Raw genomic sequence first — 14,731 nt, 5'->3', positions numbered from 1 at the left:
TTGTCGCTCCAACACGGCAACCTGTAGATGGCCAATCTGGGTCGCTCCATCACGGCAACCTGTAGATGGCCAATCTGGGTCGCTCCATCACGGCAACCTGCAGATGGCCAATCTGGGTCGCTCCATCACGGCAACCTGTAGATGGCCAATCTGGGTCGCTCCATCACGGCAACCTGTAGATGGCCAATCTTGGACGCTCCGTCACGGCAACCTGTAGATGGCCAATCTGGGTCGCTCCATCACGGCAACCTGTAGATGGCCAATCTGGGTCGCTCCGTCACGGCAACCTGTAGATGGCCAATCTGGGTCGCTCCATCACGGCAACCTGTAGATGGCCAATCTGGGTCGCTCCGTCACGGCAACCTGTAGATGGCCAATCTGGGTCGCTCCATCACGGCAACCTGTAGATGGCCAATCTGGGTCGCTCCATCAGGGCAACCTGTAGATGGCCAATCTGGCTCGCTCCATCACGGCAGTCTGTAGATGGCCAATCTGGGTCGCTCCATCGCGGCAGTCTGTAGATGGCCAATCTGGGTCGCTCCATCACGGCAGTCTGTAGATGGCCAATCTGGGTCGCTCCATCACGGCAACCTGTAGATGGCCTATCTGGGTCGCTCCATCACGGCAACCTGTAGATGGCCAATCTGGGTCGCTCCATCACGGCAACCTATAGATGGCCAATCTGGGTCGCTCCATCACGGCAGTCTGTAGATGGCCTATCTGGGTCGCTCCGTCACGGCAACCTGTAGATGGTCAATCTGGGTCGCTCCATCACGGCAGTCTGTAGATGGCCAATCTGGGTCGCTCCATCACGGGAGTCTGTAGATGGCCAATCTGGGTCGCTCCGTCACGGCAACCTGTAGATGGCCAATCTGGGTCGCTCCATCACGGCAACCTGTAGATGGCCAATCTGGGTCGCTCCATCACGGGAGTCTGTAGATGGCCAATCTGGGTCGCTCCGTCACGGCAACCTGTAGATGGCCAATCTGGGTCGCTCCATCACGGCAACCTGTAGATGGCCAATCTGGGTCGCTCCGTCACGGCAACCTGTAGATGGTCAATCTGGGTCGCTCCGTCACGGCAACCTGTAGATGGTCAATCTGGGTCGCTCCATCACGGCAGTCTGTAGATGGCCAATCTGGGTCGCTCCATCACGGCAGTCGCTAGATGGCCAATCTGGGTCGCTCCGTCACGGCAACCTGTAGATGGTCAATCTGGGTCGCTCCAAAGCACGATGAGGATACACACCATAAGGCTTCGATGACATACAACCTTTAAGGTCAATCATTTTAGGCGACCATGCAACCAGAAAACGAATGGAAAGTTCACAAAAGGAACCTATCATATACTAATTTAATACAAATCGGATGAATGACGCATCTTAATGCAGAAATAATTTATTTAGCCCTCTCTACTCTCCCACCCGCGTGTCGAATTCCAGGTGCAAGTTCCACTGCGAATGATGGTCATGCGGTCATGCGGTCATGGTTGTGTAATGCCATGCCATGCTTCTCGTGCTCTGACATAACTACGTGCCTCGGCGGGTCATCGTCTGACTGAAGTAAGACTAATCTCCGCGGTTTTTTCGTGCTGCACGTGTCGCATGAGCCAACATAGCTCATGTACATTCGGGTCCACTCGGCAATTTCAGTTACCTCCGTAATATCTCCAAAAGCAGAAGATATATACGACATGACGGCAAATTTGTTTTGTCGTTTAACGCCGCACTCGGCAATATTCAAGCTATATGACGGCGGTCTGTAAACAATTGAATCTGGACCAGACAATACAGTGACTGAATGCGAATCGACCACACGATGACATGCATCAGTCAGGATGCCGAGTCTGACCACCCGATCCCGTTAGTCGCCTCTTCCGACAAGCATGGGTTGCTGAATATCAGTTCTAACCCGAATCTTTATGGGTTTTATGGCTATGAGAACGGTGTATAGATATGCATTTTATAATATACTGAACAACACAAATTCCTGTGACATTGAATAAGATTTAATGCAAAGTTATGTTTTTTACCAAATCTGAAACAATTTCGGTTTGCAACAGATGAAAGACTCCTGTAAGTGTTCAAATGGTTTAGTTTGCCAAACTGACTTCAGAAAATGCGTGATTTAATATAAAAAACATGAACATGCCAAAATGTCAATTTACAAATCAATAGCGTGTGTGTCCACCCCTGGTTGCGATGCAAGCAACACATCGTCGTATCACTGAATGGACCAGGCGTCGAACAAAGGCCTGTGGGATATCTGTCCATATCTGCTGGAGCAGACGACGTGGTTGACGTCGAAGGCGCCGATCCATCTCATCCCACATGTGCTCGATTGGTGAGAGATCAGGGGAGCGGGCCGGCCAGGGGATGACATTCACGTTGTTTTGTCGAAGAGAATCCTGAACAAGTCGAGCAATATGAGGCCGGGCGTTGTCATGTTGAAAGGTAATGCCTGGGCCATGACGACGCAAAAACGGTAGAACAACAGCGCTGATAATCTCGTCGCGGTAGCGCGGTCAATTGAGATTTCCCTCTACCACTATCAAACGGGTCCTCTGTTTTGCTGTAATCCCACCCCATACCATAACGCTGTCAGCCCCGAACCGGTCTTCTTCCATGACACAATGATTGACCTAACGTTCACCTCGACGTCGGTACACTCGAATCCGTCCATCGCTGTGGTTGAGGTGAAAACGAGACTCGTCAGTGAATAGAACTTGTCCCCACTGCATGTCCGTCCTGCGTAGACGCTGTCTGCACCACTGTAGACGTGCTTGACGGTGGTTTCCTGTCAAAATGGGACTACTGGCGGGTCTTCTGGCGACAATCCCTGCACATCTGAGGCGACGACGTACGGTTTGTGAAGATATTCATCGAAGGCCAGGGATGATTCTTGCAGTCACTGTTGCTGTCTGGAATCGATTTCGTAGGTGTGTTGTTCGAATCCAGTTGTCCTGTCGAATATCCTTTGTCCTGTCCTGGTGTTTCTGTGGACGTTAAATTGTCTTGCAACATCACGTTGACTCGATCCTGTTTCAAGCATACCAATGGCTCGCAGACGCTCATTTTCGGACAGGCGTGGCATTTCGTAATGTTGAATAATTGCGTAATTTTGTTGTTTTTCTGAGTGGTTGTTGTCAGCACGATGCTAAACAATGCATATGGAATCCCGTTAACGCACATGTTTTTATACCCATTCTTGGGTAGTGAAATGCATTGGGCTTGCATAACATTTAACTTTTACATGGAATGCATGCTTTTCTGTAGCAGTTGCGTTTTTGTGACTTGATTCCATACATGTACTACAATATTGAAAAACTTTACTTGTTTGAAAAATACACTAAAATATTGGTGTCACAGGAACTTTTGTTGTTGAGTATAGATATATATTTTATAATGTGATGGAGCTCCCTTTATATGACGGCCGTCTGTACATAATCGAGTCTGGACCAGACGATCCAGTGATTGACAATTTGAGCATCGATCCACGCAATTGGGACACGATAACATGTATCAACCAAGTCGGGCATTTTGTTGATAACGGAGAATGCTTCATATGACGTGGGAAATTGGAAAAAAATATTAAATAATGAGATTATAAATGTGACAAACGCGCAGGTTTATAAATGACGCGTCGATTCCCGAGAAATAATTTTTCTTTTGTCAAGCCCAACACATGACGCACACAAGGGCCACAGAGGCCGTGAAGAGTTATGGTTCTTGGATCGCGCCCGGAACAGTACGCCTATACTTTCCTCAAGATGCAAAAGCAGAGCTCAGTGAGACAGTTCGTCTAGGGAACCGATCAAGACCTGTAACCACTCATATATCCTACAATATGTATTTATGAATATCGCTTGTCTGACATAAGAAGACGGATATGTCGGAGAATACTGTTAAGCGGACGTAAAATCCCTCGACATCGGTAACAGCAAAACTTGGAATTCGATGCCTGGTTGGAATGTACGCAACGTTTGTTTGTTTGTTCTTTTGTTTGTGTTTTTGTTGTTTAACGCCGCACACAGCAATATTCAAGCTATCGATCCAGGCAATTGGTATATGATGTCAACGAGCCTGACCACCCGATCCCGCTGGTCGCTTCTAACAAGCATTGGTTGCTGAAGACATATTCTAACCCGGATCTTCGCGGGTGTACTGTATGTAACGCTATACTTTGTATATCAATACAGGAAAACTCGACACTACACGTTAAGGAGATTAATCCGTTGTATGTTCAGATGTTTTTAATGCAGTAATGTACTGAAAACAATTACACTATTACACAATAAATAACAATTAGTTTTCTTTAATAGCCCAAAGGACACTTTCTACGGGTGGTTGTTTGTTTGTTGTTTAACGCCGTACTCAGCAATATTACAGCTATATGACGGCGGTCTGTACATAATCGAGTCTTGACTAGACAGTCAAGTGATTGACATCATGAGCATCGATCCACGCATGTTGGATACGATGACATGCCTTAACCAAGTCAGAGAGCCTGACCACCCGATCCCTTTCGTCGCTTCTTACGACAAGCATAGTCGCTTTTATACGGCAAGCATTTGTTGATGAAGATCTATTCTACCCGGATCTTCACGGGCATATATAATATAAGTATTTTTAGCTAGTGACATATTCCCCAGGGAACATGCCTCAACTAAGTCAGCGAGCCTGACCACCGTTCCTGTTAGTCGCCTCTTACGACATTGCATAGTCCGTTTAACGGTTTGCTGAAAACCTATTCTACCCCAGATCTTCACAAGTCTTTTACAGGTGGCGGTTGGGTTACCAAAGTTGTAGACGCTTTAAAACCAAGGATCATAATCAACATGTCCAAGGGACGCAACTCTGCACAGGGAATTCGGGGGCCTCACTTTGACCAGTGCTCCGTCCGTGTTCGTCCCGTCGGGGTCCGGTGACACAAATTATGTAGGCTATCCATTGTAACCACCAATCCCCAAGTCGGTTCTTATCTTATATATCTTATATACTCATTTCCGGTGTTCCCCGCCGTGATATTTCTTGAAAATTGCTAAAAGCGGCGTAAAACCGTACTCACTCACTCACTATGTTATACATTACTGAGGATTTATTCAGACCCCCAGAATCCCACAGGTTTTATCATATCCAACATCTACAAATCAATATAGAATATAATTGCAGTATAATTATTCAAGGTGCATGAAGTTTCTTGACTTCGATTAAACCTACGACATTTGATTAATTTGTGCCCCCTGAATGAAGACAACAACGAAATTATACACCCTTACGATTTACACAGAGACGTTAGTCTAATGACACAGATCTATATATCAGTAAATAATATGTCAGGACCTCAGGCCTAACTTCTGAGATCAATCATCCATGCGTAGCTACTTCTTGAGTACCAAGTGAACTCGACCTGCGTATCGATTGATGGCGGCGAGCAGCCGCAGGTTTCCATACACCGACTGTGCAGAAAGGTAAGACAGTTTTAACATTTACTTCCGCCTTAGAAACAACAGAGTTCTGACACTGCCATGTGGTGACTTCAAGTTTCATTCAAGTGCCTCTTTGTACCTTCAAAATCCCGCGCTTGTTTCCCTGATCTGCACTGGCTACACGAATGTCACACGGTTACCTCCCGATACACACGCCTGTGCAATACGTCAAGAACCAATGGCACAAGAATGACCCAGGCGTCACCTATGTGAGGCTCAAGCGTTCTCAAAGCGAGCACCTCTTGGCACGATGTCCTGTGTCGTTGTCTGTGTCATGTACTGCATGTGTGCCAAAACGTTGAGGTATTATTGTTCTGCCATATATTGACATGTCTTGTGCTGGCAGCACCCAATCATCCTTTTGAAATACAAGTAACTGTTCCTTATGGGGAAATATGGGGCTATTTACACGTATAAGTCAGACTCTTTAACCTTGCTATTTATATCACTCAAAATATACAGTACAGAGGACTCACAACTGATAGGGAGAGAATGTACTCGAATATCGATTAACCAGACTATTGAAACAATCAATATCACCAACCAGTCTCTTAGAAACGTCTCTGCCCCGTGAGGATCCGGACTAGAATAGGTCTTCAGCAACCCATGCTAATCACAAGAGACGACGATGCTTGCCAAAAGAGGCGACTTGGTTGATGCATGTCATCGTATCCCAATTGTGTGGATCGATGCTCATGATATCTATTACTGGATTGTCTGGTCGATTATTTACAGACCACCGTCATATGGCTGGAATATTGCTGAGTGCAACGTCACACAACAAAAAACAAATATGACGCTTAATACCACTGAACGGGTAGGTGTGAACGTGTTGTCATGTTGGTGTGTTGGTGAGAATGACCGAGGCTGGGGTGTTTCTGAACCGTGAATTACCGAGGTTTCATTGTCCAAACTATACTCTTGTCAAATGAAACATAACGAAACACGATTTTAAATAATCCAATATTTTGATGAAACCTACGAAGATGTTATGTCAAATCCCTTTAAAAGTAGTGCAGAAGACTACGAAAGAGAGGACAGCTTGCCGAAACGCAGGAAAACGAGATAAGCGTGCATTGTAAGGGAACTAAAAGAAGTCATGTGTCAGTATATGTTTCGAACATGGATTTGAATATGGAGAATATGGTTTGTTGTCCCGAACTATGCACCAGATTCAAACTCCTTTGGGGTTTGAGGAGAGTGACTTAGTAGTCTCAAGTTGCCAACATTTGGGACGAAACCTGGAAATGGAAGGCGATCGATTTTTAGAATGTTTCGTTCTTATTTGGAATGATGATGACTTTATTCCACGTCCACTGAAACGTCGGGATAAACACGCGGGTAAGTGAAGTGTGAAACTGGTTTAATCTTTTTAGATATCAGCTTAGGAAATGTCCCCAAGGAAATGATCGAACAAGTCAACCAATGACCAATGATGCTTTTTCAAGACCAACCGCTCGACGAAAATGTTTTTATCTTTTCTCCAAAATCCATGACCCGTGAAGATCCGGGTAAGAATCAGTCTTCAGCAACCCATATGCTTGTCGTTAGAGGCGACTCACGGAATCGGGGGTCAGGCTCGCTGATACATATTATTGCACTCAGTAACGTGGTTGGATGCTCGTGTCAGTCACTGGATTGTCTGGTCCAGACCGCCGTCATATAGCTGAAGTACTGCTGATTGCGGCGTTAAACAACAAGCAAACGAGTAAAATTCAGTCTTGTTAATAAAAAAAGACTCGGTTCATGACGCTGAAAATTTCATTGTACGGGTTATTATGGAATATCGAGGACTACCCTGAACCACAAACACGAGTTTCACGTGCTTACACATAGCTCGTATACCTGTCAGTGTTGGCAAGGTATCAATCAATGTCAAGAGATTATGCACCTTCCACCCGGCCGCGTGGTGTAATGGCTTGTTTTTTAATTTGAATGAAATATTCCGATTTATAAAGCTCAAAGTTCTTAATAGAGTAACAGTTAAAAGCGTTGGCATGAAATTACTTGTAAATTTTAAGATAGGAATTATTTTTAAAATCTGTTTTTACAAACGAAAGGAAAATCATAGTATGTGTGTTCATCAATTTTACGAAGTGTAAGTACTATATCTGTTATCCTGATTATCAACGCAAAAAAACTGCAGAAAAACGTAAAATGTTACGAACACATTTCAGAGGACACTTTGAAATTTGTTTCCAACTATGATTCTTGCTCAGAAGAATATACTTCCGGTGAGTAATAAGTTAATATACTGAACCGCAAAAGAAACGTCACCACAAGTAACATTGCATGAAAAGTTGTCATATAAATATCTGGGTAATTTTTGTCAAAGTTTCTAAACTTTAACATTACCTTGTCCGGAGAAATGAAATTTGATGATAAAAAAACAAAGCAGGTGACAATAAAGTCGGTCGCCCAAACGCATCACGGCAACGGCTATGGTAACCCGATGCACGTGAGTTCCATGCAAATTGAAATGCACATGCGTTCCCCCATTTCTTGCCCTATAAAATTCCACCCAGATCTGATAACATTCATTCGTTTTTGAATTGCTACCACATGCCAGGATTGACAGGAAATCAGCGACACCAAGCCCTTGGACGATTGCAAGCTGGACAAACCGCCCGGCAAGTAGCCAATGCATTACAAGTCTACGTAAGGACAATATACAGGCTCCAGCAACGGTAGCAGACCACCAACACAACAGATGACCGACCACGTAGTGAAAGACCAAGGGTCAACACCCGACGCCAGGATCGTCAGATTGTGCGACAGCATCTTCCAGATCGCATTTTACTGCTGCGGAAACTGCTCGACAGACCATGGGGACACACCAGCGACACATTAGTGCGGACACCGTGCGTCGACTATTGACGAGCAGACACCTCCACTGTCACAGGCCACACCGAGGACCTATTCTGACACCACGTCATCGCCGGGACCGTCTTCAGTTGGCAACACCAGCCACCAGCAGTGGAGAAGAGTCCTCTTCTCGGACGAGAGTCGTTACTGTATCTCAACAGTAGATGGCAGAGAAAGAGTCTGGCGACGCCATGAGGAACGTTATTCGGATGCTTGTGTTGTTGGGAGAGACTCGTGGGGAGCATCATGGTGTGGGGTGGAATTGGTCTTGCACAGAGCGTCGGCCCTGTGGTCTTCCAGAACATCTGTCCAGGGAGAGGCAATGGTGTCACAGCAGCTCGGTACATTGATCAAGTCTTGAGACCACACGCCATACCTCATTTGGCACGTCGCCTCAACCACGAGTTTCAGCATGATAACGCCCGTTCCCACACTGTGAGAGCAACAAGAGACATCTTCAGCAGAATGGCATCAGAACCATGCAGTGGCATGCCCTTAGTCCCGATTTAAATCCCATTGAGCACCTGTGGGACGAGATTCAAAGACCGCTGAATGACGTCCGACCAAGGCCGACAACTGCAGCTGAACTGCATTAGGCGTTCCTCATAATGTGGGCTTAAGTGCCTATGGCCTTCATCAACCGCCTCATCCATTTCATGTATCGACGTTGCACGACAGCCATCAATGCACATGGCGGACACACGACATACTGACTTGTGATACCATTTTCTCAGAGACTGTGTTATGTTTCACTTTAAGGACATTTGACACTTTAATTGCAACCTTGATGATCAGTTTTGCCAAGTTTCATCTTTTTAATAGACCTCAAAGTATGTTTACAGTGTTTGGACAAAAAAGGTTTCTTATATATGTATCCATGGTGACGTTTCTTTTGCTGTTCAGTATATATTTATTGCCTTTACGTTTTTGCCTTAATGGTTGTACGGGGATGAAATACCTCGAATGAACTTACTTGACAATCGTCTCAGCAGCATGATGTTATGTCTGACAATAAAGTTGAAGTCTTTTGGGTTGTAAGCTTGTGTCATTGTTGAGCGTATTCTGCGATCGATGAGTGAAGTTATTGCATGTAGCTTGATGAGTGAGGTTATTACGTGTAGACTGATAAGTGAGGTTATTGCGTGTGGATTGATGAGTGAGGTTATTGCGTGTAGGTCGATGAGTGAGGTTATTGCGTGTAGATCGATGAGTGAGGATATTGCGTGTAGATGGATGAGTGAGGTTATTGCGTGTAGATCGATGAACGAGGTTATTGCGTGTAGATCGATGAGTAAGGTTATTGCGTGTAGATGGATGAGTGAGGTTACAGCGTGTAGATGGATGAGTGAGGTTATTGCGTGTAGATGGATGAGTGAGGCTACAGCGTGTAGATCGATAAGTGAGGTTATTTCGTGTAGATCGATGAGTGAGGTAATTGCGTGTAGATCGATGAGTGAGGTTATTGCGTGTAGATGGATGAGTGAGGCTACAGCGTGTAGATCGATAAGTGAGGTTATTTCGTGTAGATCGATGAGTGAGGTAATTGCGTGTAGATCGATGAGTGAGGTTATTGCGTGGAGATCGATGAGTGAGGTTACAGCGTGTAGATAGATGAGTGAGGTTATTGCGTGTAGAAGGATGAGTGAGGTAATTGCGTGTAGATCGATGAGTGAGGTTATTGCGTGTAGATGGATGAGTGGGGTTATTGCGTGTAGATGGATGAGTGAGGTTATTGCGTGTAGATCGATGAGTGAGGTTATTGCGTGTAGAAGGATGAGTGAGGTTATTGCGTGTAGATCGATGAGTGAGGTTATTGCGTGTAGATTGATGAGTGGGGTTATTGCGTGTAGATGGATGAGTGGGGTTATTGCGTGTAGATCGATGAGTGGGGTTATTGCGTGTAGATCGATGAGTGAGGTTATTGCGTGTAGATCGATGAGTGAGGTTATTGCGTGTAGATGGATGAGTGAGGTTATTGCGTGTAGATGGATGAGTGAGGTTATTGCGTGTAGATCGATGAGTGAGGTAATTGCGTGTAAATCGATGAGTGAGGTTATTGCGTGTAGATCGATGAGTGAGGTTATTGCATGTAGATGGATGAGTGAGGTTATTGCGTGTAGGTCGATGAGTGAGGTTATTGCGTGTAGATCGATGAGTGAGGTTATTGCGTGTAGATGGATGAGTGAGGTTATTGCGTGTAGATGGATGAGTGAGGTTATTGCGTGTAGATGGATGAGTGAGGTTATTGCGTGTAGATCGATGAGTGAGGTTATTGCGTGTAGATGGATGAGTGAGGTTATTGCGTGTAGATGGATGAGTGAGGCTACAGCGTGTAGATCGATGAGTGAGGTTATTGCGTGTAGATCGATGAGTGAGGCTACAGCGTGTAGATCGATAAGTGAGGTTATTTCGTGTAGATCGATGAGTGAGGTAATTGCGTGTAGATCGATGAGTGAGGTAATTGCGTGTAGATGGATGAGTGGGGTTATTGCGTGTAGATCGATGAGTGAGGTTATTGCGTGTAGATCGTTGAGTGAGGTTATTGCGTGTAGAAGGATGAGTGAGGTTATTGCGTGTAGATCGATGAGTGTGGTTATTGCCTGCAGATGGATGAGTGAGGATATTGCTGTGCAGAGTTGCGTCCCTTCGGCACACGAGAAACCTATGATCGGTTCGCCCGATTATGTTCCTTCCGTTAATCATATGCCAACTCGTGTAAATAAATATAGGCAAAAGCCGATTTAGTGTTTTCAGGAGTTGTCTCCCTTATACCACAGCTTCGTTTTAAAAGTTGAAAGCGTCAATACGAGCGTAACCGGGATATTGCGACTCGTGCATAAAACTCCACAATTTGCCCTACTTTGAAAATAGATATTTCAACATACATTGTTGAAAGCGTCTAACCGATCGTATCTTGTCCCACCAAAGTATACGTTGATAATTGTTTGTAATATCCGTATTTTCATGAAATGTACTCAGTTAAACTAGGCAGATAATTGCTGTTAACACTTGTTATATATCAGAGGGCACGGTATGAGGCGCTACAATTTACTGTATGGCGTCCCATACTCGTCAGTCGTGATGCCATCGAAGCCCCCAGTTTCTGTTTGTCAGTCTCACCGATCCTGTTTAGTTTGTTGTGTGGATCGATGCTCATGATGTCGATCACTGGATTGTCTTGTTCAGACCACAAAATCTGTGATACATTTACTATGATAATTAAAAATATGTACATATAAAGAACTCATTGAGGTCCGGGCATGTACACTCACTCACTCATCCTTCAATTGAGTGTGCTGTTCATGTTACCAAGTTGTACGAATAAAACAAACATACTTTGTGATATTATTTTTGATAAACTTGATTACTTTGTGATATAATTGTGTTATATTACAGGCATAGTCATAACTAGACAAACTTCATTGCAAAATGAGCGTGTGGAGATATACTTATGTTATATATGCCTGTGAAGATCCGGGGTAGAATAGATCTTTAGCATCCCATGCTTCCCTTGAAAGGCGACTATGCTTGTCGTAAGAAGCGAGTAACGGGATCGGGTGGTCAGGCTTGCTGTCTTGGTTGATGCATGTCATCGTATCCCAACTGCGTAGATCCCTGCTCATGATGTCAGTCACTAGATTGTCTGGTCTATACACGATTATTTACAGACCGCAGTCATATAGCGGAAATATTGCGTGTTGAGGCGTTAAACAACAACATATTACAAATACTTAAACTTTAATTCTACATTTTCAGATGGTTTGCCGACATCGTTCCGGAAGGTTCTCCGTGTGTCTCTGTGTGGCTGGTTTAACACTGTTTATATTACTTCTGATCACCAGATTGTCTGATCATGATCTGACCATCCACCACATTGTCGAGATTGATGGTGAACTACCACCCTTGGTTTTTTACCCTGACCACATTGGACCATTCTTTCTTTCCCCCGTGCTATCCAGACCCAATGGCGAATACCGGGCGAAGGTTTTATACAACATAGATGTTCATGAAGATGAGGAGGAATTAAAACAATTTAAATATTCAGTAAAGAAACGAATCGTCTTTCTTGATGCACCATCTTGGATATCGGCAACGGATATTGAAAAAGGTCTCGGCGCATGCGCAAAACAGGCTTGTGAAATATCAGAAGATGTTCTCTCAGCAGATGCTGTGGTATTTGATCTGTTGACCTTACGTGGTGTGAAACCTCCTAATAAACCGAGCCACCAGTCGTGGGTGCTCTTAAGCCTCCATCCACCAAGGCAGTATGATTTTTCCGATGTTCTGACACTGTGGAACGACAAATTCAATTGGACAATGTCCTATCGCCTTGATTCGGACATCGTGATACCAAGTAACGTTCTGTTTTATAATCCCACTAAAAAGAAAGATTTCGGAGATATGTTCCAACGCAAAACGGGACAAGTATTATGGGTGACAAATGACTGTAATACTCCATCGATGAGAGAAAGGTACGTAGAGCAACTTCGTCGACACATTACCGTCGATGTTTACGCTGCATGTAGTGAATCAAATGCATCTCATGCTGGATTAACCAACTTCATGACGTTACAACAAAAGTACAAATTTTACCTGGCGTTCGAAAAAGATTTATGTGTTGATTATATCACAGACGAACTTTTCCAGACTTTCCACACCGACATTATCCCGGTTGTGAGGGGAGGGGCACAATACGGCACCCTGTTTCCTCACGGCACCTATATCAACACGGCCGACTACGCTGGACCTGCCGATCTTGCTCGGTACCTACTCAGTCTCGAGACGAATTTGACAGAGTATGTACATCTTCTTAAACGCAAATCACTTTTTCAGTTGTCCAGCAAATTGACTACATTACAATCGGGGTTTTGTGACTTGTGCATAAAACTCCACAATTTGCCCTACTTTGAAAATAGATACTCTAACATACATAAATGGATGACAGACCGAATTTGTGAAAATCCCTCAGATTTGTAAAAGATCTCATAATTGTGTAACACTCGTCATTTATATGCGCCATTGAATAATCATTGAACAGTTCACCGTCTACATTAAACGTTGATGGTTACAGGACAGGTGTTCAGAAATGGCAAAACTGCACAGCTATTAACCTTGCTGAATAAATACAGCGAAATGACACTACACATGTATTGGTAAACGATCACATGTATTCGTAAATGGTCATACTGCACCGTTATTGATAAATAATCTTAACTGATAAATAATCACACCAAACATGTATTGAGAAATGATCATACTAAACATGTATTGAGACATGATCATACTAAACATGTATTGAGAAATAATCACACTAAACATGTATTGAGAAATGATGTTAATAAATAGGCGTTGAGGAATAATCACGCTACACATATATGGTAAATGGTCATAATGCACATGTATTGATAAATGATCACACAAAACATGCATTGATATTTGATCATGCTGAACATGTATTGATAAAGGTGAGGTGAAATGGGGTTTAACGACCTCTTCAAGATTATTGCACTTATATAGCGACATGCATGCACACACACGTATGTGTGCGTGCATGCGTGCGTGTGTGGGTGTGTGCATGCGTGTGGGTGTGCATGCGTGTGTGTGTGTGCTTGTACTAGTCGATTACCACGGAGGCGGGCAGGTATTGATAAGTATTATAATGCACATTATTGAGAAATAATCATACCAAACCTTTATTGGTAAATGATCACCAGCACATATTGATAAATAATTATGGTAAACTTGTATTGAGAAAGGATCCTATTGCAATAGTTTCCCTTATTTCGGTACAACGTTGAACTGTACTGACGGGGAAGTGGGATATAACTCTGTTGTATCCGGCACAACACCTGTAGCATCGGTTGTAAACAAACTGTTCCCAGCATTCACGTTATTTAAAACCCCCAAGAAAAACAATTGACATATATGACTTACATATAGCATTCTATAGAGATGGGGGAAGATACTGGGGTTTGAACTCTCAGTCGCCGAGCTCCTTCCCCGTTTTTGGCATACGTTCCTACCACTTTCCACTCCTTGCCGCGAACACCCGGTGTCATGACTCAATTCCAGTGGTCCATTCATATAATATCACAGCTTCTTTGCCCTGAAAGCCAAATGGAATTTATTTCAGCGGATAATCTGGACTGGTCATTCTCTGGCATTGACAATTTATATTCCATACATGAATGTGCACACTCTCATACATGAGTTCCGCTACTCCGAGAATATCATCTTAGATTAACTTTCTATAACGGGAAAACTACTGGCGAAGTCTCAGACAGGGGGCTGTAATGCCAGAACACATTCCTATTGCACCGCAAGTCAATTAAGATACGAATCATTCAGACATTATAGACGATTGCAATACTAAATTTAT

The 14,731-nt window shown here is 44.0% G+C and overlaps 1 protein-coding gene across 1 annotated transcript; it reads left to right on the top strand.

Annotated features, from left to right (window-relative positions):
* The first annotated feature begins 5,422 nt into the window (after positions 1 to 5,422).
* LOC124152478 (3-galactosyl-N-acetylglucosaminide 4-alpha-L-fucosyltransferase FUT3-like) lies at positions 5,423 to 13,576 on the top strand. The gene is made up of 2 exons (XM_048394769.1): positions 5,423 to 5,469; positions 12,109 to 13,576. Exon 2 carries the CDS (start codon positions 12,109 to 12,111, stop codon positions 13,327 to 13,329), a length of 1,221 nt encoding a protein of 406 aa, XP_048250726.1. The 5' UTR covers positions 5,423 to 5,469; the 3' UTR covers positions 13,330 to 13,576.
* The last annotated feature ends 1,155 nt before the right edge of the window (positions 13,577 to 14,731 follow it).

Source organism: Haliotis rufescens, unplaced genomic scaffold, assembly GCF_023055435.1.
Source record: "Haliotis rufescens isolate VD_foot unplaced genomic scaffold, xgHalRufe1.0.p SCAF_13, whole genome shotgun sequence".
NCBI lineage: Eukaryota > Metazoa > Mollusca > Gastropoda > Lepetellida > Haliotidae > Haliotis > Haliotis rufescens.
The sequence above is the reverse complement of the archived record's forward strand: the minus strand, read 5'-3'. Positions and strand labels throughout refer to the sequence as shown.

Coding starts and splice junctions, on each gene's coding strand:
- LOC124152478 (XM_048394769.1), top strand. CDS start 12,109: ATGGTTTGCCGACATCGTTCCGGAAGGTTCTCCGTGTGTCTCTGTGTG.